Raw genomic sequence first — 26,855 nt, forward strand, 5'->3', positions numbered from 1 at the left:
CACAATGTTGAAGAACAACAAAGTTGGAGGACTGACACTACCCAACTTCAATACTTACTAAAAGCTAAAGTAATCAAGACATGTAGCACTGCCAAAATAGACAGACAAGCAAACAGAATAAAGAGCCCAAAAACAGACTCACAAATATACGCAACTGATCTTTGGCAAAGGAACAAAGGCAACTCAATGAAGAAAGAGTACTCTTCTCAACAAATGATGCTGAAACAACTGGACATCCAAATGCAAAAAAAAAAAAAATGAATCCAGACATAGACTTTACAGTTCTCACAAAAATTAACTCAAAATGGGCTGGGCGCAGTGGCTCACGCCTGTAATCCCAGCACTTTGGGAGGCTGAGGCAGGCGGATCACAAGGTCAGGAGTTCGAGACCAGCCTGACCAACATGGTGAAACCCCAACTCTACTAAAAATACAAAAATTAGCCAGGCGTGGTGGCGCATGCCTGTGGTCTCAGCTGCTAGGGAGGCTGAGGCAGGAGAATCACTTGAACAGGGAGGCAGAGGTTGCAGTGGGTCAAGATTGTACCATTGCACTCCAGCGACAGAGTGAGACTCCATCTCAAAAAAAAAAAAAATTTTAACTCAAAATGGATCATAGTTATAAACGTAAAATGCAAAACTATAAAACTTTTACAAGAAAGTAGAAGAGACTAGGTAACTTTGGGTTTGAAGATTAATTTTTGCATACAACACCTAAAGCACAATTCGTGAAATAAAAAAAAAAATGGGAAGTTTGACTTTATTCTGGCTCTGCAAAAGACACTGCTAAAAGAATGAAAAGATAAGCCACAGACTGAGAGAATATCTTTGCCAAACACATATCTGATACATGGCTTGTATCCAAAATATAAAAATAACTCTTAAAACTCAACAATAAGAAAACTAATAACCCAATTTTTAAAATGGGTAAAAGATCTGAATACCTCACCAAAGAAATGAAACAGATGGCAAATAAGCATATGAAAACATGCTCAACATCATGTATAATCATGGAACTGCAAATGAAAACAATGAAAAATCACTACACAACTATTAGAATGGCTAAAAGCCCAAACACTGTCAATTCTAAATGCTGACAAAGATGTGGAGCAACAAGAATTCTCCTTAATTGCAGGGGAATGCAAAATGGTACAGCCCCTTTGCATGCTCATTTGGCAGTTTCTTATAATGCTAAACAACTCTCACTATATGACTTAGTAGTCATGCTCCTTTGTGTTTACCCAATTGAGCTGAAAACTTACATCCACACAAAAACCTGCACAAAAGTGTTGATAGTAGCTTCATTTATAATTGCCAAAACGTGGAAACAACCAAGATGCCCTTTCATAGGTAAATGGATAAATTGTAGTAAATCCATAAATTGATTATTTATCAGCAATTAAAAAGAAACTGTCAAACTATTGAAAGACACGGAAGAACTTTAAATGTACATTGTTAGATAAAAGAGAGACTAATAATATCAAATATACAACATTCTTGAAAAGGAAATACTATAGAAACAGTAAATAAACAGATTAGTGGTTTCCAGGGATTCAGGTGGATGGAGGAAGAGGTGAATAGGTGGGACACAGGGGATTTTTAGGGCAATTAAACTATTCTGTGACACTGTAATGGTGGATCCAAGACATGATACATTTGTCAAAACCCACTGAGCTGTACAAGGCAAAAAGCAAACCAGATGTAAACTACGGACTTTAGTTAATAATAATGTATCAAAATTGGTTCATCAACCATAACAAATGTATCACATTAATGCAAAATGTTAATAATAGGGGAAGCTTTATGCCAGAAGCGGGGGGACTACACTAATGGGAACTCTGTAATTTCTGTTCAATTTTTCTGTGAACCTAAAACTTCTCTAAAAAATAGTCTATTAATTATTAAATGAAGCAACATCAAGATGAAATTGTGACCTGAAAGCAAAACCAGAGTGCAATACAAAGATAGCTTCTGTCTTGCTGGCCAGGCTATAAGATTTAATAGAATTTAGTAAACAGGAAGGGAAGAGAGGATTAAGTGTGGCCAGAGAAGAATTGAGGAGGTACTTTTAAAAGAAAATGATAGTAAACAAGTGAAATACAGCAACAGAGAGAGTAGGTCAATACTAATAGAGCTAAGAAACTGAAACAACTGCCATTGGAAAAAGATCTTATGAATTTGCAAAGCATTTTCTCCATATTGTACAATATAATTCTGTCCTCTGCTCCCCTTTAGAACCATGAGCAAAATCTCAACTATATTTTATCCTTTTGAAATGTGGTTTTATGATTGGAAGATGTATTCCATTAGACTATAAGTGGGTACAGGGATTTCTGCTTTCATCCATGATGGAGCATCAGGGACCAGAATTACTCTTCTACTTTAAACTACTTAAATACTGGACAAAAATACATGAAACAGTGGTATTCAGAAATTGGAAAACAGTGAATGCAGTACATATGGAAATAAAGTGGAAAGGCCCTTGTGATGACCCCAGTTTACTGTCTAGAATTGCCAGTCCACAGTATAGGGAAGGGGAACTCAGAGCATACTGGTCACCTTGAGTTTAGGAAACAAAGTTCAGTGTTTGTGGAAGCCAAGGTACAATATTAGAAGGAAGGCAACCATACAGATTGAGAGAGAGAAAAAGAGAGAGCTCTTGAGAGGTCCATAGACGTACAAAGGATTCCCCTTGATTAGAGTAGAGGTTTTCACTATCTACTCCAAAGTTCTATATACCTTTCTACCCCACCTAGTCAGTCAGAGCTCTCTTCGACCAGAAATCTCTATAGAACTTGGGAGTGCTGTAAAATGTGCAGCTGTCCTTGGTTTAAACATGGCAACGTTTGGGTTTAAAGCTGAAGTTGAAAGAGGGCAGAATTCCCAGCAACCTGTTCCAAGCAAATATTATTTTCTACTTTTGTACTGTATTCCATAGTGTGCTTTACACTATTATTTCAAAATTCTCTCCAGCCCTAAGACATAAGTAAGTTAATTTCCTTTCTATTGACAAACAGTCATAAACTTAACATACAAGCTCTAGCAGTTCTTTATATTCCTGAACTGACAACTACTCATCTGCAGTCAAAGCATTTGTGGATATAATTCCTAGTAACAAAATCTACAAACTATTTAAATTTATCACTGCTACACCTCAAAGGCCTGCCAACATTTCAGTAGTATGTTCTAATCACAGCTCAAAATTCTCCATTCCATGTACTAACATGCACTCCTCAAAAATTAATCTAGGCCGGGCGCAGTGGCTCACGCCTGTAATCCCAGCACTTTGGGAGGCTGAGGCAGGCAGATTACCTGAGGTCAGGAGTTCAAGACCAGCCTGGGCAACATGGTGAAACTCTCTCTACTAAAAAAAAAAAAAAAAAATACAAAAGTTAGCTGGGTGTGGTGGTGCATGCCTGTAATCCCAGCTACTTGGGAGGCTAAGGGACAAGAATCACTTGAACCCAGGAAGCAGAGGTTGCAGTGAGCTGAGATCATGCCACTGCACTCCAGCCTGGGCAACAGAGCAAGACTCTGTCTCAAAAAAAAAAAAAAAAAAAGAATCTAGTTTCAGTAACACGTATCCTTAACTAAGAATTTCAATACTTGCTTGACAACCAGCTCAACTGTATGGCTCCAAACTCCAAGGCAAGGAGTCTGTACTGTTAACCTAATAATTATTACTTTATAGAAATTAATGTAACAGAGGTTATTATCACAATAATGCTTTAATGAGTGGAAACTTACGTGGTTCTGTTGCAGAAACATCTTTAAATTCATCAGTTGAGTGGGCTTCTATGAATTCTGAAATAATTAAAAGTGTATTTGTCACTATAAACTTCAAACAGCAATTATATATACTAATTGAGTTTAAATTTTATTATTTTAATTTTAGTAACTTATTCAGAAGAAAGAAAACTTTGAAAAAATAATAACTGCCAACACTGCAGATCTTCCTAATCAGGTAAGAAATGGTAATATTTAAAAGAATGTGTGTAACAGCTGATTATAAACATCACTTTCTCATCAAAACTTGTTTTTGCTCTTGTATTCTCTTATATTCATTCATGGTACCATCATTACCTAGTCTTCCTTCCTTCCATATCCAATCACCAACTTTCAAGTAAATATTTCTCAAACCTGACTCCCTTCTTCTTTTCACTAGTCTTTGAATATAGGTACTTCTCACACATCTAAGATATAATAACTTCCCTTTCCTACTCCTAGTCCCCAAATCTAGCTTCTACAGTGCAATCAGGAAAAAACTTCTCTAAAATTAAATCCTACAAAAAATCTTCAATGATTCTTTATTATTTTTGAAAAAAGTCTAAGCTCCTTAGCAGAGCATCCATTCCCACTATGACTAGCCCCTCTGTTACTTCATCCCTATATATCGCTTCTTACTCTAATACCAATCCAGTTGTAATTCTCTATGCATGTTGTTTGTTCACGCTATTGTCTTCTTAAAATACCAAATATTTCCCTTCTTTACTTGACTAAATCCTATTCACCCTTTAAAGTTGCATAAAGTCTTCCTAACTCCTTAGGTTGAACAGATTGCTCCTTTCTGTGGACCCAATGCAAATTCCACATACCTTTATCATGCATGACACTGTACTAACATGCTAGATAATGTACTTGTATCCTTACTAAGCTGTAAATGTTATGCAAGTAACAACCACATTGTTGTCTGTATAGGGGATACACATTGTATTCATTTTGTATGTTCCCAGAATCTGGAACATAATAAAAACTTTTATTAAAATATCAAACTCACTATTAAATATTATCTAAATTTACCATTGTATAATTTTATAACTGTAAATTTTTAACTTTAAGTCTCAAAATGTTCATACACTTAGGAAACCCCATAAAAGTCAAACATGCCAGGCATGGTGGCTCATGCCTGTAATCCCAACATTTTAGGAGCCCGAGGTGGGAGGATCACTTGAGGCCAAAATTTCAAGACCAACCTGGGCAACACAGTGAGACCTCCATCTGTACAAAAAAAAATCAGCTGGCCTCAGTGGCCTGTGCCTGTGGTCCTAGCTACCTCAAAAGGCTGAGCAGAGAGGATCACTTGAGCCCAAAAGTTTGAGGCTGCAGTGAGCGATATTCATGCCACTACACTCCAGCATGGGTGACAGAGTGAGACCCTCTCTTTAAAAGATAAAAAATAGTAACAAAATTTTTAATAAAATCTTTAAGGATAAACATGTATAAAATATTATCACCTTCAATTTTCTGTGCCACAGCTTCACAACTTTTCACTGCTTCTGGTCGATTTTCTTTATCCCTGTTAAAGTTCAATAAATGAAACATTTTTTAATATATCAAAGAGTAAGAGTTTAAATTACACTAAAATAACTAAAATATGCAGTCCAGACATATGAAGCTTGTAAAATAAAAATTAAACATATCTTTAATCTTTATTCACAGACACTAAGGTAAACTTACAAGTTATAAGTTGAAAAGTCAAACTAAACTATGTAATTATATGAATTCCATGTAGGCTATGAATATAATTAAGTATACCAAAAACATTCACAACAAAAATAGCAAAAATAAATTGTTAGAAACATGAGGTATCTTTTTGTCAAAGTATTATTATCAATTGTATAATGATGAAGGACATAAGTTCTGGAGTGAGACTAGCTGACCTTTGGGTCAAAAACTGTTTCATCCATTTACTAATTATATGACCTCAGTCAGGTATATTACTTAACCTCTATTGGCTTCAGTTTATTCTCATTAAAATTGGGGTATAATAGTACCTTTCTCATAAAGTAGTTATGAAAATCAAAGATTATACATGTAAAGTTACTACAAAAATCGCTAGTACACAGCAGACACTTAAATGTCAAGTATGAATATGGTCTAAACCTTAACCTTTGAACCAAGGATCTAGTTATGCAACCCCCAGGAGCCAACTCAAGTACCACTCTCTTCATTATTTTCAGTTATTGACGGAGATATCGCTAAAGTAACTGCATAACTAGTGGCCCCTCCCAACTATGGGTACGTATATTCTATTTTAACACAAAAAAGAATGTTTTATCTGTCTAATGCAAAAACATGGCTGCTTATAAATGTAAAAATTTTACTTGGATAAGCTGTTAATATAATTTTTAATGAAGGTGTTCATGAACAATGAAGTATTTCATTAGATCTTAGTTTCCTATTTATTACTAGGAGTGTCCTAATCAAACTGAGAGAAGAGTTTATAAGCCAGATATTTCAAAGCTAGCAATGTCCAATATAACTTTCTAATAACAGACACGTGTAGGTACTAAGCACTTTAAATGTGGCTAGTGTGACTAAGAAACTGATTTTCTACATTGAATTTGCATAGCCACATGCAGAGAATGTCTCCTGTATTGTATATCTCAGATTATTAAAAATTGCAAATAGAAACAAGCTGACTAGACCTGATTTGACTAAGAAGCTCTGTGTATAGCCATCATATCTGACTCATTATCTTACATTCAGTGCTAATTATATACCCTTTCTTATTGTTTTTAATTCAATTAGTTCTTATATCTCACTTACATAGTTTTAGACAACATGACTTTCAAGGAGGATTTAGACCTCTGTTTAAGGCGATTCTTCAGTTCTTCAAATCTTTGTACAAGCCTTACTATTTCTGCAATATTTAAAATGACTGTTTTGTCAGGTTCTGGAGGCTCTGCTTGTAAAACAGTTTGATCTTTACTTATCTAAAATAATAAAATTAACCAGTTACTTAGTAAATACCCATTTTGTTCCCATACCTCAAATAAATTTCATTATTTCCTTTATTAAATCAAACTAACTTTTACATTATTCTTGTCTGTAGCTATAGCCAAGTAATGATATAATATTCTACAAATATATTTATATGAGCAATTATCTATGAATAGAACTATAGCTCAGTGATGGCTTTTACATGTAAAGCCTGAAATCTAATCATCTGTTTATTGTTTTAATATGTAGGAATTTTAAGCAAGTCCAATAACAATAAATGCAACTCAAAATATTTACAAGAGTAATTCTAAATTGTTTCCCATAAATTCTTTTTAAGAATACCCTTACTGTAGTAAATTATCTAAAGATAGTAATTTTCTCTCAAAGGCTAATCCTGTCTAACTCCCAGAAGTTAAAATATAAAGATCTATGGAACTAGCATTTTTCCAGTCTGTGTGGGGAAGACTGTGACGTATTTAGGTGTCTTGAGACCTTTGGAATAGACCAAGCTAAAAAATAACAAGCAGAGGAAAGAAACAGCAAGATTCACAGAATAAGATGACCATAATTACTATTCTAGGTAATAAGTTTACTTAAAGAAAATTCAGCAAGAATGAGTGTCCAAAAACCACAGCAAAAGAAACCTACAAACAGCCAATGTGTGGAGACATAAACAAGCAGAGTAGCAATTGGGGTCAGAAAGTTTTGATAGGAAAATGGCACAGAATATTTACAAGAGTAATGCTAAAATAATTGCTTGCCCTAAATTCAGAGATCCACCCATGTAGACTTCTCCAATCCTTATGCTAGGAAGAAAAGTTGGGGAAAAAATGAAGTCAAGGACTTAGCAAAGATAAATTCTAGCACTGGGGATTTAGAACAGAGACTTCATTTTTGTAATGACTGGAATGAGAGTAGGATATAACAGCAGGAAGTAAATGCTGGGCAATGCACTAGAAGTCTGAGCTTGGGTGTAGGGAAGATATGGCAAGGAACACAGAATAGGTGGAAGGGAAGCAGGAGACATATGGAAATTCTATAGACAAAGGAAAGATCCCAAATAAGAAGCCACAAATCATAAATTGAGTCAAAAATAATGTCATCAATTTACTGCGTCTCATCTCAAAAATCTATTCTTCATTGTCTTGTCTGTGATAGTGGAATATTTCTTCCTTGACAGGTGGCTTGATGTTAGCCTTTTTCAGTAGAGGGTCCTGAAGAGGCACTGGAAGAGGAAGAAGCTTTTCTTCCTAGTTCTGTGTGTCTCTCTCTGCTTCTTCCTCAGGCAGTGTGTAGTATATTTTATAGTACTCACCCCCAGAAAATTTCAACAGCATCACCTGATGGATGGCTTCCTGGTAAGGTCCCTGGCATGGCAGATTCCTATGGGCAGCTTCCCCCAGAACTGTGTAGCAAAATCCACCGGTGCAGAGCCTCCCTTAGGGAAGTTTTCCAACATATCACCCTTGTGAACAGCTTCCCAGCAGGAAGTACAGCACCTCTCTGGAAGGTGGCTTTTCCTAGCATCACAGAGGGCAGATTCCTAAGTGTACCACCCTCATGGACAGCTTCCCAGTGAGTTCAAGCTCCACCAGCCTTGCAGCCCAGCAGACTTCTCTGCCACATAGTGATGAAAGCTGCTCCCTCTTCAGAAGTTTTGCATCTTAGCCCTGCGTTGCTGGGAGGGAATGATTGGGGATATTCATATTCTGATTCCATCTTAGGAGTTGAAGTTGTTCCCTCTATCTTCTACTCTTGTATTCATTAGAATTATCTTTACTCCTTTAGTAGAATGTCTATCAATATCCTTTAGTAGATATTCCTCTGTTAACAATAATTCTTTATATTAAACTTTCCCTAACCAAATTACTGTGTGGTTTTTGCCCTTGATTAGACTCTCAATACATCACATTTCCCAATACAGATTAAATTTTAACAGAAGTCCTTTCTGGGAAAAAAGATAAAGGCACAGAACTAAAAGAGTATGGAACAGAGAGTGGGTTATCAGCTAAACGGTTTCTTCAGAAAGACCTTTGGGGCACAGATTCCAGCAGGACAATTCTGAAGTGTACAGGCTACTTTAGGTTCAGCCTACATTTCTCTGGTGTAGCTCACCATATACTCTAATAGTTTCCACATGTATCTCTGTTAATGCAACATGTAATGCAAAATGATCACTGACATTAACCTCACCAGCATGTACTGACAATAAATTCTGTCAGCAGTAAAAACATTATCACAGGATTCTCAAATGTTAGTGTGCATAACAATCCCTTGTTTCCCACCTGTTGAAGCAGTAGATTCCTTACTCACAGACTCACAAAACAAATCTAATCCAGTAATGTGCACTTATAACAGGTATCTTGGATGACATTTAAACATGTTCTATCAACTACACTTTAAGAAACATTCCTTGAGGTGCCCTCTCCCACCACTCCTATTCAACACAGTATTGGAAGTCCTGGTCAGAGCAACCAGACAAGAGAAAGAAATAAAGGCATCCAAATAGGAAGAGTGGAAGTCAAACTATCGCCATTTATAGACAACATAATCCCATATCTAGAATACCCCAAAGTCTTGGCCCAGAAGTTCCCTCAGCTGATAAACAGCCTCAGCAAAGTCTCAAGATACAAAGTCAATGTACAAAAATCACTAGCATTCCTATACATCAACAACAGTCAAGCCAAGAGCCAAATCAGGAATGCAATCCCATTCACAATTGCCACAAAAAGAATACCTAGGAATACAGCTAACTAGGGAGGTGAATAATCTCTACAAGGAGAACTACAAAACACTGCTCAAAGAAATCAGAAATGACACAAACAAATGGAAAAACATTCCATGTGCATGGATAGAAAGAATCAATATGGTTAAAATGGCCATACTTTCCAAAGCAATTTATAGATCCAATGATATTCCTATCAAACTAACAATGAAATTCTTCACAGACCTAGAAAAATCTATTTTAAAGTTCATATGGAACCAAAAAAGAGCCGAAAGAGCCAAGGCAATCCAAAGCAAAAAGAACAAATCTGGAGGCATCACAGTACCTGACTTCAAACTATACTACAGGGCTACAGTAACCAAAATAGCATGGTACTGGCACAAAACCAGACACATAGAGCAATGGAACAGAATAGAGAAGCCAGAAATAAGGCTGCACACCTATAACTATCTGATCTTCGACAAAGCTGACAAAAGCAAACAATGAAGAAAGGACTCCCTATTCAATAAATGAGGCTGGGATAACCGGTTAACCATGTGCAGATGATTTAAACTGGACTCACTGCTTACACCATATACAAAAATTAACTCAAGAAGAATAAAAGACTCAAATGTAAAACCCAAAACTATAAAAATTCTGGAAGACAACCTAGGCAATACCATTCTGGACATGGGAATGGGCAAAGACTCCATGAAGATGCCAAAAGCAATTGCAACAAAAGCAAAAATTAACAAATAGGATCCAATTGCACTTCAGAGCTTCTGTGCAGCAAAAAAAAAACTACCAACAGGGTAAACAGGCAACCTAGAAATTGGGAGAAAACATTTGCAAACTATTCATCTGACAAAGGTCTAATATCCAACATCTATAAGAAACTTAAGCAAATTTATAAGACACAAACAAACAACACCATTAAACAGTGGACAAGGCCGGGCGCAGTGGCTCACGCCTGTAATCCTAGCACTTTGGGAGGCTGAGGTGGGCAGATTGCCTGAGCTCAGGAGTTCGAGACCAGCCTGGGCAACATGGTGAAACCGTGTCTCTACTAAAATACAAAAAAAAAAAAAAAAAATTAGCTGGGCATGGTGGCATACACCTGTAGTCCCAGCTACTTGGGAGGCTGAGGCAGGAGAATTGCTTGAACCCGGGAGGCAGAGATTGCAGTGAGCCGAGATCGTGTCACTGCACTCCAGCCTGGCAACGGAGCAAAACTCCATCTCAAAAAAAAAAAGTAGACAAAGGACATGAACAGACACTTTTCAAAAGAAGACATACATGGGGCCAACAATCATATGAAAAAAAGCTCAACATCACTGATCATTAGAGAAATGCAAATCAAACCACAATGAGATACCATCTCATACCAGTCAGAATGACTATTATTAAAATGTAAAAAAAAAAAAAAAAAAGGGTGCTGGCAAAGTTGTGGAGAAAAAAAAATGCTTATACATTGTTGGTGGGAGTATAAATTAGTTGCCTGCTGTGGAAAACAGTGTGGTGATTCCTCAGATATCTAAAAACAGAACTACCATTTGACCCAGCAATACCATTACTGGGTATATACCCAAGGGAAAATAAATCATCCTATCATAAAGACACGTGCATGTGTATGTTCACTGCAACACTATTCACAATAGCAAAGACATGGAATCAGCCTAAATGTCCATCAGTGGTTGACTGGATAAAGAAAATGTGGTACATATATACCATGGAATACTATGCAGCCATATAAATGAATGAGATCATGTCTTTTGCAGGAACATGGATGGAGCTGGAGGCCATTATCCTTATCAAACTAGCACAGGAACGTAAAACCAAATACTGCATGTTCTCACTTATAAGTGGGAGCTAAATGATGAGAACTCATGAACACAAAGAAGGAAACAATAGATACTGGGGTCTACATGAGGGTGGAGGTTGGGAGGAAGGAGAGGAGCAGGAAAGATAACTGTTGGGTACTGGGCTTAATACGTGGGTGATGAAATAATCTGTACAACAAACATCTGTGACGTGAGTTTACGTAAATAACAAACCTATATATGTACCCCTGAACTTAAAAGTTTACAAAAAAAAAAAAAAAGAGAAACACTCCTTGAAAAACAGTAGATCATATAAACCTTTAGATAATATATCTGGTATACCAAATTAATAAAATATTTAAGATAAGTAATTATGGGTTTAAACATTGAAAAACTTGAAATTCCAGATCAGAAGTATATGCAGTGGGGGTTCCTCCTGGTGATTATGAATGCACTGGTTGGGATTTCAGGCATAATGGATATGACAGTAACCAAAAACAAGGTGTAGACACAGAGAAAAGTGGACACATCTGACAGTTATTTAGAAAGTAAAACCCAGAGGACTTGTGGATAGATTAAATATCAGGAATAGATGGAAGTGAGTTGTCAGGAATGGTTTCCACATTTCACATTTACCCAATTTGATAAATAGTACTCATTTGCTAAGATAGGGAACACTAGAAGAAATATGAGTTTAGGAGTAAAAAATTCATATTTCTGACCCATTGCATCTGAGGTGGAATAGTCTAGTAAGTAATTATATACAAAGCCTGGAGTTCAGGGAAACATTTTGAGCAAGAGGTATATGTTTTTAAATTACATGCATAAATTTAAATTACATTCAAATACTTGAATGGAAAAACTAGATGAGACCGCCTAGGGAGAAAGTTTGGAGTAAAAAGAAAAAAGGCATAGGATAAAACTTTGAGGTACTCCAACATTTACTGGTTGGGTTAAGGAGGGGACTCGAAAAAGAAGACAGCCAAAGAGGTAAAGCAATAGCCAGGAAAATGTAATTCACAGAAGCCAAAGGAATAGTGTTTCAAAAATGAGGGCACGATCAATAATATTAACAATAGCTGAGGCAAAAAAAAAAAAAAAAAAAAAGTCTGTTTAATTTAACAACATACAACTTACAGCGAACCATATGGAGAGAATGTTTTACTTATTAGGGAGACAGAATTCAGTCTGGATAGATTGAGAAATGCTTGGGAAGTAAGAGCATAGTGTATAGTAAATTAATATACAAATAAATTTGGCTCTGAATATGTGACATATGCTCCATGGCTAAACTCTTAAGGGCTATTATAGGAAATCCGTAAACAACTCTAATTGTTTTACTTAATACCCTTAGTTGTCTCTTACAAGGAAAGAGTGCCCAGATTAATCTTTTCACTAGGTGCCAGTTTATTCGTTGAGTACTTTAAAAAAAAAAAAAAGAGCCAACTAGTTTCATTGTTCAAAGACTGTCTACTCTGTTTTTCTCTCCACTCGCTTATAAATCTGTTTTGCCTTTACACCCTGATAATAATCTAATGATTGTTTCCCTAATATGAGTAAATTTGCATACAAAATAATTTTCTTAAAAACAGGCTAATAAAGGACATGGAAATAGGCCTTTAGAGAGGAATGTGGATCAAATGAGAGATAGAAGAGCATATTTAAAAACTGAAAAGAAGGATAAAATTGAATGAGAGAAACTGAATATACAAGAGAGAATAATTAATTAATCAAAGTTCTTGAGAGGGCATGGCAGGGCACAGTGGCTCACGCCTGTAATCCCAGCACTTTGGGAGGCAGAGGCAAGGGAATTGCATGAGTCCAGGAATTCAAGACTAGCCTGGGCAACATGGCGAAACCCCATCTCTACTAAAAAAAATAACAATTAGCCAGGCGTGGTGGCTCGCGCCTGTGGTCCCAGCTACTTGAGAGGCTAAGGTTGGAGAATCACCTGAGCCTGGGAGGTCAAGCCTTCAGTGAGCCGAGATCAAATCACTGCAGTCCAGCCAGGGCAACCAGAATGAGATCCTGTCTCAAAAACACAAACAAACAAACAAACAAACACAAAGTCTTGAGCAGGCAAGAGGATATGAAACCCAAAACGGAAGTGAAATAATTAGTCTTATGTATAAGAAAGAACAATATATCTGTCTTAACAGGAAAAAAGAAAAAGAAAATGAGTACAGATGTTAATATTTTGTTAGGTAGCAGGAATTGAAGGAGTTCCAACCAATGGCTTGTATTTAGAACATTCCAAGTGTTTGGTGGCCAGAGCAGTATTTAAAGTAATAATTGGAAAAACAGAAATTTATAGTTCAAGAATAAGTTCCCTAAATTAGTAATTTTTAAAATACAGTAATTAATTAATGACAAGGTCCAGAGTGTGACTGGAAGTGGAGGCCAAGAGATCTTTGGAGATGAGGAAGTCAAGAAAGTGAGAGGCCAGGGTTTTGGATAGGTCATGTACATTGACAGGACTGAGTGTAAAAGAAGAGTAAAAGTAAACCCATTAATAAAATAATAAAAAGAGGTTGATGGATGAAAAGAAGATGACAAGATGAATTTCCAAAGTTGCAAAGAAGAACACATTTTAAAAGAGGGTAGAGGAATAGTAGACTTCACTCTAACCCTACTTCTCTGGAAGGATAATGACCACTATGCCATAATCAAAGAATGACTAACACTTTTCCAATGTCAGTCAAATGTATCCTAAAGCAAAGAGCATATAGACCATGGAAGTCTTCTATTCTGGGACCAGAGATACAACAATAAGATGCTAGGATATAGTCACAGCTCATGCATTTAAGGTTCTATCTATATTTATCCTTTAAATACCCCCAAATAAACTGGCCTCTTTTATTTGAAAGGCCTGGGCTTCAAGAGTGTTTAATTGGACTGAATCATAAGTGTGACCAAATGAGAACAAAAATAATTCTGTAAGTCAGTAAAGCTACCCTGGAAATCATTCTAATATACTAACAGCATATATATTTTCCAAAGTAGAATTAAAAGCCCCTAAGGACAGAGACCAGTAGTTCTCAAACTAATGGCAAAGTACCTGAATCAAAAGTATAAAAGAACATCATTAAAATAATGATGTTTTTCTATAGATGTTTTCATCTATAGAAAATCAATATATAATTTTATGTCTACACATACATAATCATTTAGCATGGTTTTTTAAAATATGGTAGAAATTTTTAAAGTGAAATGTTCTCTCATCACCCTTTTATGTAAATTGGAAAAAAAAACTTAGTTTCCATTATTCAATTTTAGGAAAAAAAATGTGTCAGTCAAACTTGGAGTATACCAGATATATGCAGGGACATAGGGTGTAAGTCACTGAGAAATATTTTATCCCATCCACTTATTCCTTGTCTACCCAAATCAAAAGGTTACTTTATAACCAACAGTTATTCAAAAATGACTTATACATACTTAACTTATACATAATCCAAATTGGTTTTCAAATGAGTTAAAAAATATTAACTTAACAATTTTAAAATGTTAGACTTACTTCTTCCATCTGATTGACCTGCCACTGAAACCACTTTAAGAAAACAAAAGAGGGACAAAAAAAGACATAGTGACTACTTAAATTGCAGCAATGAAATAAATATCTATATAAATGTGTGTCTGTGTCTGTGAATCTTCATCCATCAAATATCAGCCCTGACCGAAATATCACTTGGGATTCAGAATGGGGCTAATGCACTATACAAATGAACACAAAATTCTTAAATACACAGAACGGCAAGTATGGAATTCCTTCTACTCCCTTAAAATTTAGAAACCTCTTCTTCATTGGCATGTATTTCTGTGTTAAGTTTTAGTAGGCTTAGCTGTAACGTATTGAACATACCTTAAAAAGAGATTCCAAAATCTGAAAAATAAAGTTTTAATTAACATATTTAAAAATAGAATGCTTCACAATGTATGATATAATATTTAGTTCAGTCTTTTGCAATTTTCAATCACAAAAATGTACTAAGTATTAAAATATAACTTTATAAATCTGTAGTTGAAAATTATAATTTTTTATTTACAGACAGTGCTTTTAGTTCACCTTGCATAGACAACTTCGTTCTAGAATTTAAAAATAATTTTTCTTTTCATATATAAAAAGGGAGAAAGAGGGAAAGAGAGACAGAATCTCACTGTCACCCAGGCTTGAGTGCAGCGGCGCACTCATAGCTCACTATAACGTTGAACTCCTGGGCTCAAGTGATCCTCTTGCCTCAGCCTCCTGAGTAGCTAGGACTACATGGGCACACCCCCATGCCTGGCTAATTTTTAATTTTGTTTTTAATAGGGATGGAGTTTGGCCATGTTGCCCAGGCTGGTCTCGAACTCCTGGCCACAAGCGATCCTCCCATCTCAGTCTCCCAAAACACTGAGCATGAGCCATCATGCCTGGCCCTAATATATCTGTATTAGGAGGCCCCCAAACAATTCCCAAATTTATTTCATATATTTTCTTAATATAGGTAAGGAGGCTGGGTACAGTGGCTCACGCCTATAATCCCAGCACTTTGGGAGGCCAAGGCAGGTGGATCACCTGAGGTTGGGAGTTCAAGACCAGGCTGACCAACATGGAGAAACCCCATCTCTATTAAAAATACAAAAATTAGCCAGGTGTGGTGGTGCATGCCTGTAATCCCAGCTATTTGGGAGGCTGAGGCAGGAGAATCGCTTGAACCCGGGAGGTGGACGTTGCGGTGAGCCGAGATCACACCATTGCATTCCAGCCTGGGCAACAAGAGCAAAACTCCATCTTAAAAAAAGATAGATAGATAGATAGATAGATAGATAGATAGATAGATAGATAGATAGATTAGATAGATAGATGTAAGGAATAAAATTTAAATTCCTTTCAGAAAAGCATTATATTTTTTTCATACAGCAGCAAGTACAATAACAAAAAGCATCACCTTCCCAACACTATCTTCTCAATACAACTCTGTTCCTGCTAAATGGTCTAGAAAACCAAGGTATAAAATATTATAATACTATTTAATATTTTTAATGAAAAATGCAAAGTACTTGTTTGAGAAATTATAAGAGAAACTGACTAAATATACAAAAACCAATGGAAACTGAACTCCACATACACCTACAACCATTCTGTTTTTCACTTTCAGTACAGTATTCAAAAAGTTTCATGAGCTATTCAACACTTCCTTATAAAATAGGCTTTGTGTTAGATGATTTTGCCCAACTGCAGGCTAATGTCCAGTGTTCTCAGCACATTTAAGGTAGGGTAGGCTAAGTTATGATGTTTGGTAGGTCAGGTTATTAAATGCACTTTCACCATATGAAAAATTCAACTTATGATGAGTTTATCAGTATGTAACTCCCTCATAAGTTGAGGAGCATCCATACACAGTTCAAAATATCAATATTTATTACTTAAATATCTAATTTCAAAGTGATTACATTTGCTACAAAAACAAAAACCTCACCCTATCAAATTGGGTTAAAGTTTTCAATTACATTATTACAGTAAAATGTTACTACGTGCATTCAGGGAGTAACATAAAATTGAACAAAAATTAAACTAGATAAATTAAATTTATCTTCCACAACACTAACTCTAGATCTGTGGTTCAAAAAGTAAGGAGCCACAGCAACAGCATCAGCACCACCTACAAGCACACTTATTAGTTGAAAATTCTCAGGACCCACCCTACCCTACTAAATCAGAAATTCTAGAAGTGGGACTAACAATTTGTGTTTTAACTAGACCTGCAGGTGATTGCTTTGCATGCTAAAGTCTGAGAATCACTAAGCTAAATAAGAAAGCATAAATCTAAGCAAAAAGTGCTGAGATCCTTCAGAAAATATACCAAAGCAAATTAATGTCTGTGTCAGAAGAAAAATATTTTCAGCTATGTAAGTGTTTAGAAAATAATGTCCACTAAAGCACATTATACCTAGGAATAACTAATTCTTTCCACTGTCAAGAAAGATTCCAAGGTTCTCAAAACTTTCCTTCCTGCACTGGAACCTGATGGGAAACATTAGCATATACCAATTCAACCACTCATTGTAGCCATAGTTCTAGAATAATTTAAACCACTCCTAGTTTAAGGAGAACAGTGCCTTTCTCAATTACTGAGGAAACCCACGGCATCAATTACTGATACTGCTAAATCTAGATCATTGTTGATAAAAATGAGTGAAAAATAAAAACTGATCCACTGTGAAATGCCTTTTTATTTTGTAATGATTTGTTTAATCTTTTACTTACTGATAAGTAGACATTATCTGTATAATCTAGATAATCCTTTATGTGATTAAATACACATATACGTCAGGTATACATGATCCAAATTTTGCCCCTATTTGAAATTTCTCTTGCCCCTCTCTTTATGAATTATTTATGTAAGAGCTTATAAATTTAATATAGGTGAATTTATCAATATTGCCTTTTATGACTTGTATTTTTTTGTGATTGTTTCTTGCTCCAGGTCATATACTTATATCATCAGTATCATATTTGATCATATATCAAATTAGTTTTTTCCTTTATAAATAACCAATTGTCCCAAAGCCATTTATTATACTGCTGGCTCTGTCATCAACAAAATTTTCCATATATAAAAGGGTCAATATCTGAGACTTTGTTCAATTTCATCAGTTCATCCAGGCTTGCACCAAAAGCACATAATCATAATTGATATAGCTGCATAATGAATCTTGATATCTGTTAGGGTAGGTCCTTTGGCCTTGTTCATTTTCTTCAGGACTCACTTGGTTATTCTTGGTCTACTGAAATGCTATATACATAAAATTCAAAGTCAATTGTAAATTTGTACCAAGGAACAAAACTATTAGGGTATTTGAAGAGTGATAACAGCAAAAAAAAAAAAAAAAAAAAGTGCAGTAGGGAAGTCCAAAGGCCTATGCTCCAATTTTGTTAGAACTCTGAAAAACAGTTAAAGATTTAAAGCAACCAAGCAATGCCACATCAATAAAATGTGGCTTGAACACCACAGGAGAAATGTGTGGTATTTTAACTCGGTCTTGCCCCAACCCCTCCTCCAGCACAGTGGCAGTCTTAAAAACAGCAACCCTCATTTTGAGTGGTTCTGGAGACAGCATAGCAGACATATTCCCAAGAAATGGTGTTAGTGTTTTGAGCTCTCTAGAGGTTCCCACTTTTGAGCTCTCTAGAGGTTCCCACTAAACTGAGTTAGTTTCACCTAACTCAGAACTCTCCTAGGGAAGAAAAGCAACTAAGTGGAGGGCCTCAAAAGAGTCCCTGTTTGCAGACAACATGATCATATACATATCATATACATAGAAGACTCCAACCAAAAACTTCTTAGAATTAATGAATAAATTCAGTAAAGCTGCAAAATACAAAATCAACATATAAAAATCAGTAGCATGTTTATATACTAGCTGAAAAAAGAAATCAAGAGACCAATCCCACTTATAATAGCTACAAAATAATATATAAGATACCTAGAAATAAATTTAACCAAGGAGGTGAAAGGTCTCTACAATGGAAATTATAAAATACTGATGAAAGAAATTAAAGAAGACACACACAAAAAAACAAAGGACATCTTATGTTCATGGATTAGAAGAATTAATACTGATAGTGGGCTTAAGCCCAGTATCATTTTGACAGGTATTTCACTGAATCTGCAGATAGCTTTGAGTAGTATGGTCATTTTAACAATATTAATTATTAATACCATGACATTCTTTACAGAAATAGAAAAAAATCCTAAAAATTCATGTGGAACCACAAAAGACCCTAAGTAGCCAAAGCAATCCTAAGCAAAACGAAGAAAGCTGGAGGTAACACACTATCTTACTTCAAAATATACTACAAAGTTAGCCAGGCATGGTGGTTCATGCCTGTAATCCCAGCAGCTTGGGAAGCTGAGGCAAAAGGATCCCTCAAGCCCAGGAGTTCGAGGCTGCAGTGAGCTATGATTGTACCACTGCACTCCAGCCTGGCCAACAAAGTGAGACCTTGTCTCTTTAAAAAAAAAAAAAAAAAAAAAGCACACACACACGTGCAAACACACAAACATACTCTTCAAAGCTACAGTAGCCACAACAGCATGGTACTGGCACAAAAACAGACACACAGACCAATGAAACCCAATAGAGAACCCAAAAAATAAGTCCACTTATTTATAGCCAACAGATTTTCAACAAAAGCACCAAGAACATTGGGAAAAGAACAGTCTTTTCAATAAATGGTGCTGGGAAAACTGGATATCCATAGGCAGAAGAATGAAACTAGACCCCAATATCTCACCATATGCAAAAATCAGCTCAAAAACAGCTTAAAGCCTTTAATATAAAACCCAAAACTATGAAACTACTGGAAGGAAACAGAGGAAATGCTTCAGGACATTGGTCTGAGAAAATATTTTATGGATAAGACCTCAAAAGCATAGGCAACACAAGCAAAAACAGACAAGTGGTATTATATCAAACTAAAAAGCTTCTGCACAGCAAAGGAAACAACCAACAGAGTGAAAAGACAATCTTCAAAATGAGAAAAGATATTTGTAAAAAAAAATTCATCTAACAAGTGATTAATATTCAAAATATATGAGGAACTCAGACAACTCAATGGCAAAAAAAATCTGATTTTAAAATAGGTAAATGGCTTGAATATTTCTCAAAAGAAAGATATACAAATGGCTAAAAAGTATATGAAAAAAATGCTCATCATCACTAAGCATCAGGGAAATGTAAATCAAAACCACAATGAGATATCATCTCAACTCAGTTAGAATGGCTATTATCAAAAAGAAAAAAGATAATAAATACTGACAAGGACGCAGAGAAAAGGGAACATATATACACTTTTGGTGGAAATGTAAACTAGTAGAACGATAATGAAAAATAGCATGGAGTTTCCTCAAAAAACTACAAATAGAACTACTATATGATCCAGCAATTTCACTACTGGGTGTATATCCACAGGAAAGGAAATCAGTATACTGAAGAGACATCTGTACTTCCATGTTCATTGCAGCACTAAACTGCAATAGCCAAGATATATAATCAACCTAAATGTCCATCAATAGACAAATGAATAAAGAAAATGTGGCATATCGGGAGAATGGACTACTATTCAGCCACTTTTAGTTCCGAAAAAGATTTCACTCTTAATTCCAAAAAAGAATTAAATCCTGTCATTCACAGCAACATGGAGAGGCCTACAGGATATTATATTAAGAGAAATAAGTCAGGAACAGAAAGATAAATATTTCATGTTCTCGCCAATATGCAAATGCTAAAACAACCTGATCTCATAGAGGCAGAGTGTAGAATCATGATTACTAGAGGTTGGAAAGGGTAGGGGTGAGGGAGGATAGGGAGAGGTTGGTTAAATGATAAAAAATTACAGCTAGATAGGAGAAATAAGTTATAGTGTTCTACAGCACTATAGGGTGTCTGCAGCTAACAACAGTTTATTATATATATATATATATTCAAATAGCTAGAAGAGAGGATTTTGAATGTTCCCACCACAAGGAAATGATAGGTGTTTGAGGTGATGAATATGCTAATTACTCTGATTTGACCACTACACATTGTATGTATCAAAATATCACTATGTACCCCATAAATACGTATAATTACTACATGCCAATTTAAATACTATTGCCAAAAAAAGCAATAAATTAAGTGTGCTCTATTATATGAAAAAAAGACAATTTCAACAATTCCACTGTAGTCTTACCTTTTACTCATAGCTAATTGATAAGGCTTATGGTACCAAACCATGATTGTGTAGTCATTCTCTGTAATGGCCAATCATTCTCTCTTTGATGCTGATTGCCACAACCTTAATATTTATTAACTACCTTATAACTACTTACATGCTCTTAGTGAGGGAATATGGCAGATTCATTAAGATTCACGCAACTATTGAAGAATTAATTCAAAGTTCATGTCTTTTTTTATTGTACTTTAAGTTTTAGGGTACATGTGCACAACGTGCAAGTTTGTTACATATGTATCCATATGCCATGTTGGTGTGCTGCACCCATTAACTCGTCATTTATCATTAGGTGTATCTCCTAATGCTATCCCTCCCCTCTCCCCCCACACCACAACAGTCCCCGGAGTGTGATGTTTCCCTTCCTGTGTCCATGTGTTCTCATTGTTCAATTCCCACCTATGAGTGAGAACATGTGGTGTTTGGTTTTTTGTCCTTGCGATAGTTTACTGAGAATGATGATTTCCAGTTTCATCCATGTCCCTACAAAGGACATGAACTCATCATTTTTTATGGCTGCATAGTATTCCATGGTGTATATGTGCCACATTTTCTTAATCCAGTCTATCGTTGTTGGACATTTGGGTTGGTTCCAAGTCTTTGCTATTGTGAATACTGCCACAATAAACATACATGTGCATGTGTCTTTATAGCAGCATGGTTTATAGTCCTTTGGGTATATACCCAGTAACGGGATGGCTGGGTCAAATGGTATTTCTAGTTCTAGATCCCTGAGGAATCACCACACTGACTTCCACAATGGTTGAACTAGTTTACAGTCCCACCAGCAGTGTAAAAGTGTTCCTATTTCTCCACATCCTCTCCAACACCTGTTGTTTCCTGACTTTTTAATGATGGCCATTCTAACTGGTGAGAGATGGTATCTCATTGTGGTTTTGATTTGCATTTCTCTGATGGCCAGTGATGATGAGCATTTTTGCATGTTTTTTTGCTGCATAAATGTCTTCTTTTGAGAAGTGTCTGTTCATGTCCTTCACCGACTTTTTGATGGGGTTGTTTGTTTTTTTCTTGTAAATTTGTTTGAGTTCATTGTAGATTCTGGATATTAGCCCTTTGTCACATAAGTAGGTTGCGAAAATTTTCTCCCATTGTGTAGGTTGCCTGTTCACTCTGATGGTAGTTTCTTCTGTTGTGCAGAAGCTCTTTAGTTTAATTAGATCCCATTTGTCAATTTTGGCTTCTGTTACCATTGCTTTTGGTGTTTTAGACATGAAGTCCTTGCCCAAGCCTATGTCCTGAATGGTAATGCTTAGGTTTTCTTCTAGGGTTTTTATGGTTTTAGGTCTAACATGTAAGTCTTTAATCCATCTTGAATTAACTTTTATATAAGGTGTAAGGAAGGGATCCAGTTTCAGCTTTCTACATATGGCTAGCCAGTTTTCCCAGCACCATTTATTAAATAGGGAATCCTTATCCCATTGCTTGTTTTTGTCAGGTTTGTCAAAGATCAGATAGTTGTAGATATGCGGCATTATTTCTGAGGGCTCTGTTCTGTTCCACTGATCTATGTCTCTGTTTTGGTACCAGTACCATGCTGTTTTGGTTACTGTAGCCTCGTAGTATAGTTTGAAGTCAGGTAGCGTGATGCCTCCAGCTTTGTTCTTTTGGCTTAGGATTGACTTGGCAATGCAGGCTCTTTTTTGGTTCCATATGAACTTTAAAGTAGGTTTTCCAATTCTGTGAAGAAAGTCATTGGTAGCTTGATGGAGATGGCACTGAATCTATAAATTACCTTGGGCAGTATGGCCATTTTCACGACACTGATTCTTCCTACCCATGAGCATGGAATGTTCTTCCATTTGTTTGTATCCTCTTTTATTTCATTGAGCAGTGGTTTGTAGTTCTCCTTGAAGAGGTCCTTCACATCCCTTGTAAGTTGGATTCCTAGGTATTTTATTCTCTTTGAAGCAATTGTGAATGGTAGTTCATTCATGATTGGGCTCTCTGTTTGTCTGTTATTGGTGTATAAGAATGCTTGTGATTTTTGTACATTGATTTTGTATCCTGAGACTTTGCTGAAGTTGCTTATCAGCTTAAGGACATTTTGGGCTGAGACAATGGGGTTTTCTAGACATACAATCATGTCAGCTGCAAACACGGACAATTTGACTTCCTCTTTTCCTAATTGAATACCCTTTATTTCCTTCTCCTGCCTAATTGCCCTGGCCAGAACTTCCAACACTATGTTGAATAGGAGTGGTGAGAGAGGGCATCCCTGTCTTGTGCCAGTTTTCAAAGGGAATGCTTCCAGTTTTTGCCCATTCAGTATGATATTGGTTGTGGGTTTGTCATAGATAGCTCTTATTATTTTGAGATACGTCCCATCAATACCTAATTTATTGAGAGTTTTTAGCATGAAGGGTTGATGAATTTTGTCAAAGGCCTTTTCTGCATCTATTGAGATAATCATGTGGTTTTTGTCTTTGGTTCTGTTTATATGCTGGATTACATTTATTGATTTGCGTATGTTGAACCACCCTTGCAACCCAGGGACGAAGCCCATTTGATCATGGTGTATAAGCTTTTTGATGTGCTGCTGGATTCGGTTTGCCAGTATTTTATTGAGGATTTTTGCATCGATGTTCATCAAGGATATCGGTCTAAAATTCTCTTTTTTGGTTGTGTCTCTGCCCGGCTTTGGTATCAGGATGATGCTGGCCTCATAAAACGAGTTAGGGAGGATTTCCTCTTTTTCTATTGATTGGAAAAGTTTCAGAAGGAATGGTACTAGTTCCTCCTTGCACCTCTGGTAGAATTTGGCTGTGAATCCATCTGGTCCTGGACCCTTTATGGTTGGTAAGCTATTGATTATTGCCACAATTTCAGAGCCTGTTATTGGTCTATTCAGAGATTCCACTTCTTCCTGGTTTAGTCTTGGGAGGGTGTATGTGTCAAGGAATTTATCCATTTCTTCCAGATTTTCTAGTTTATTTGCATAGAGGTGTTTGTAGTATTCTCTGATGGTAGATTGTATTTATGTGGGATCGGTGGCGATATCCCCTTTGTCATTTTTTATTGCATCTATTTGATTCTTCTCTCTTTTCTTCTTTATTAGTCCTGCTAGTGGTCTATCAATTTTGTTGATCTTTTCAAAAAACCAGCTCCTGGATTCATTAATTTTTTGAAGGGATTTTTGTGTTTCTATTTCCTTCAGTTCTGCTCTGATTTTAGTTACTTCTTGCCTTCTGCTAGCTTTTTAATGTGTTTGCTCTTGCTTTTCTAGTTCTTTTAATTGTGATGTTAGGGTGTCAATTTTGGATCTTTCCTGCTTTCTCTTGTGGGCATTTAGTGCTATAAATTTCCCTCTACACACTGCTTTGAATGTGTCCCAGAGATTCTGGTATGTTGTGTCTTTGTTCTCATTGGTTTCAAAGAACATCTTTATTTCCACCTTCATTTCCTTATGTACCCAGTAGTCATTCATGAGCAGGTTGTTCAGTTTCCATGTAGTTGAACGGTTTTGAGTGAGTTTCCTAATCCTGAGTTCTAGTTTGATTGTGCTGTGGTCTGAGAGACAGTTTGTTATAATTTCTGTTCTTTTACATTTGCTGAGGAGAGCTTTACTTCCAATTATGTCGTCAATTTTGGAATAGGTGTGGTGTGGTGCTGAAAAAAATGTACATTCTGTTGATTTGGGGTGGAGAGTTCTGCAGATGTCTATTAGGTCCGCTTGATGCAAAACTGAGTTCAATTCCTGGGTACCCTTGTTAACTTTCTGTCTCATTGATCTGTCTAATGTTGACAGTGGGGTGTTAAAATCTCCCATTATTATTGTGTGGGAGTCTAAGTCTCTTTGTAGGTCAGTAAAGACTTACTTTATGAATCTGGGTGCTCCTGTATTGGGTGCATACATATTTAGGATAGTTAGCTCTTCTTGTTGAATTGATCCCTTTACCATTATGTAATGGCCTTGTCTCTTTTCATCTTTGTTGGTTTAAAGTCTGTTTCATCCGAGGCTAAGATTGCAACCCCTGCCTTTTTTTGTTTTCCATTTGCTTGGTAGATCTTCCTCCATCCCTTTATTTTCAGCCTATGTGTGTCGCTGCATGTGAGATGGGTTTCCTGAATACAGCACACTGATGGGTCTTGACTCTTTATCCAATTTGCCAGTCTGTGTCTTTTAATTGGAGCTATTAGTCCATTTACATTTAAGGTTAATATTGTTATGTGTGAATTTGATCCTGTCATTATGATGTTAGCTGGTTATTTTGCTCGTTAGTTGATGCAGTTTCTTCCTAGCCTCGATGGTCTTTACAATTTGGCATGATTTTGCAGTGGCTGGTACCGGTTGTTCCTTTCCATGTTTAGTGCTTCTTTCAGGAGCTCTTTTAGGGAAGGCCTGGTGGTGACAAAATCTCTCAGCATTTGCTTGTCTGTAAAGGATTTTATTTCTCCTTCACTTATGAAGCTTAGTTTGGCTGGATACGAAATTGTGGGTTGAAAATTCTTTTCTTTAAGAATGTTGAATATTGGCCCCCACTCTCTTCTGGCTTGTAGAGTTTCTGCCGAGAGATCTGCTGTTGGTCTGATGGGCTTCCCTTTGTGGGTAACCCGACCTTTCTGTCTGGCTGCTCTTAACATTTTTGCCTTCATTTCAACTTTGGTGAATCTGACAATTATGTGTCTTGGAGTTGCTCTTCTCGAGGAGTATCTTTGTGGCATTCTCTGTATTTCCTGAATCTGAATGTTGGCCTGCCTTGCTAGATTGAGGAAGTTCTCCTGGATAATATCCTGCAGAGTGTTTTCCAACTTGATTCCATTCTCCCCATCACTTTCAGGTACACCAATCAGATGTAGATTTGGTCTTTTCACATAGTCCCATATTTCTTGGAGGCCCTGTTCATTTCTTTTTATTCTTTTTTCTCTAGACTTCCCTTCTCACTTCATTTCATCTTCCATCACTGATACCCTTTCTTCCAGTTGATCGCATCGGCTCCTGAGGCTTCTGCATTCTTCACGTAGTTCTCAAGCCTTGGCTTTCAGCTCTATCAGCTCCTTTAAGCACTTCTCTATATTGGTTATTCTAGTTACCCATTCGTCTGATTTTTTTTTCAAAGTTTTTAACTTCTTTGCAATGGATTCGAACTTCCTCCTTCAGCTCATAGCAGTTTGATCATCTGAAACCTTCTTCTCTCAACTCGTCAAAGTCATTCTCCATCCAGCTTTGTTCCGTTGCTAGTGAGGAGCTGCGTTCCTTTGGAGGAGGAGAGGCGCTCTGATTTTTAGTTTCCAGTTTTTCTGCTCTGTTTTTTCCCCATCTTTGTGGTTTTATCTACCTTTGGTCTTTGATGATGGTGACTTACAGATGGGATTTTGGTGTGGATGTCCTTTCTGTTTGTTAGTTTTCTTCCTAACAGACAGGACCCTCAGCTGCAGGTCTGTTGGAGTTTGCTAGAGGTCCACTCCAGACCCTGTTTACCTGGGTGTCAGCACCGGTGGCTGCAGAACAGCCAATTTTTGTGAACTGCAAATGCTGCTGCCTGATCGTTACTCTGGAAGTTTTGTCTCAGAGGGGTACCTGGCCGTGTGAGGTGTCAGTCTGCCCCTACTGGGGGGTGCCTCCCAGTTAGGCTGCTTGGGGGTCAGGGACCCACTTGAGGAGGCAGTCTGCCTGTTCTCAGATCTCCAGCTGTGTGCTGGGAGAACCACTACTCTCTTCAAAGCTGTCAGACAGGGACATTTAAGTCTACAGAGGTTACTGCTGTCTTTCTGTTTGTCTGTGCCCTGCCCCCAGAGGTGGAGCCTACAGAGGCAGGCAGGCCTCCTTGAGCTGTGGTGAGCTCCACCCAGTTCGAGCTTCCCAGCTGCTTTGTTTACCTAATCAAGCCT

General features: G+C 36.7%; 1 protein-coding gene across 1 annotated transcript in view; it reads right to left on the reverse strand.

Annotated features, from left to right (window-relative positions):
• Positions 1 to 26,855, reverse strand: part of LOC100595906 (coiled-coil domain-containing protein 7) — a 133,676-nt gene that overhangs the window by 96,813 nt on the left and 10,008 nt on the right. The window contains exons 5-9 of the mRNA XM_030798647.1: positions 15,108 to 15,128; positions 14,763 to 14,795; positions 6,548 to 6,714; positions 5,233 to 5,294; positions 3,746 to 3,802 (exon numbers count right to left, since the gene is read on the reverse strand). Of these exons, the coding sequence (XP_030654507.1) occupies positions 3,746 to 3,802; positions 5,233 to 5,294; positions 6,548 to 6,714; positions 14,763 to 14,795; positions 15,108 to 15,128 (340 nt within the window). The remainder of the gene's footprint in view (positions 1 to 3,745; positions 3,803 to 5,232; positions 5,295 to 6,547; positions 6,715 to 14,762; positions 14,796 to 15,107; positions 15,129 to 26,855) is intronic.

The sequence above is a fragment of the Nomascus leucogenys genome, chromosome 18, assembly GCF_006542625.1.
Source record: "Nomascus leucogenys isolate Asia chromosome 18, Asia_NLE_v1, whole genome shotgun sequence".
NCBI classification, from domain to species: Eukaryota; Metazoa; Chordata; class Mammalia; order Primates; family Hylobatidae; genus Nomascus; species Nomascus leucogenys.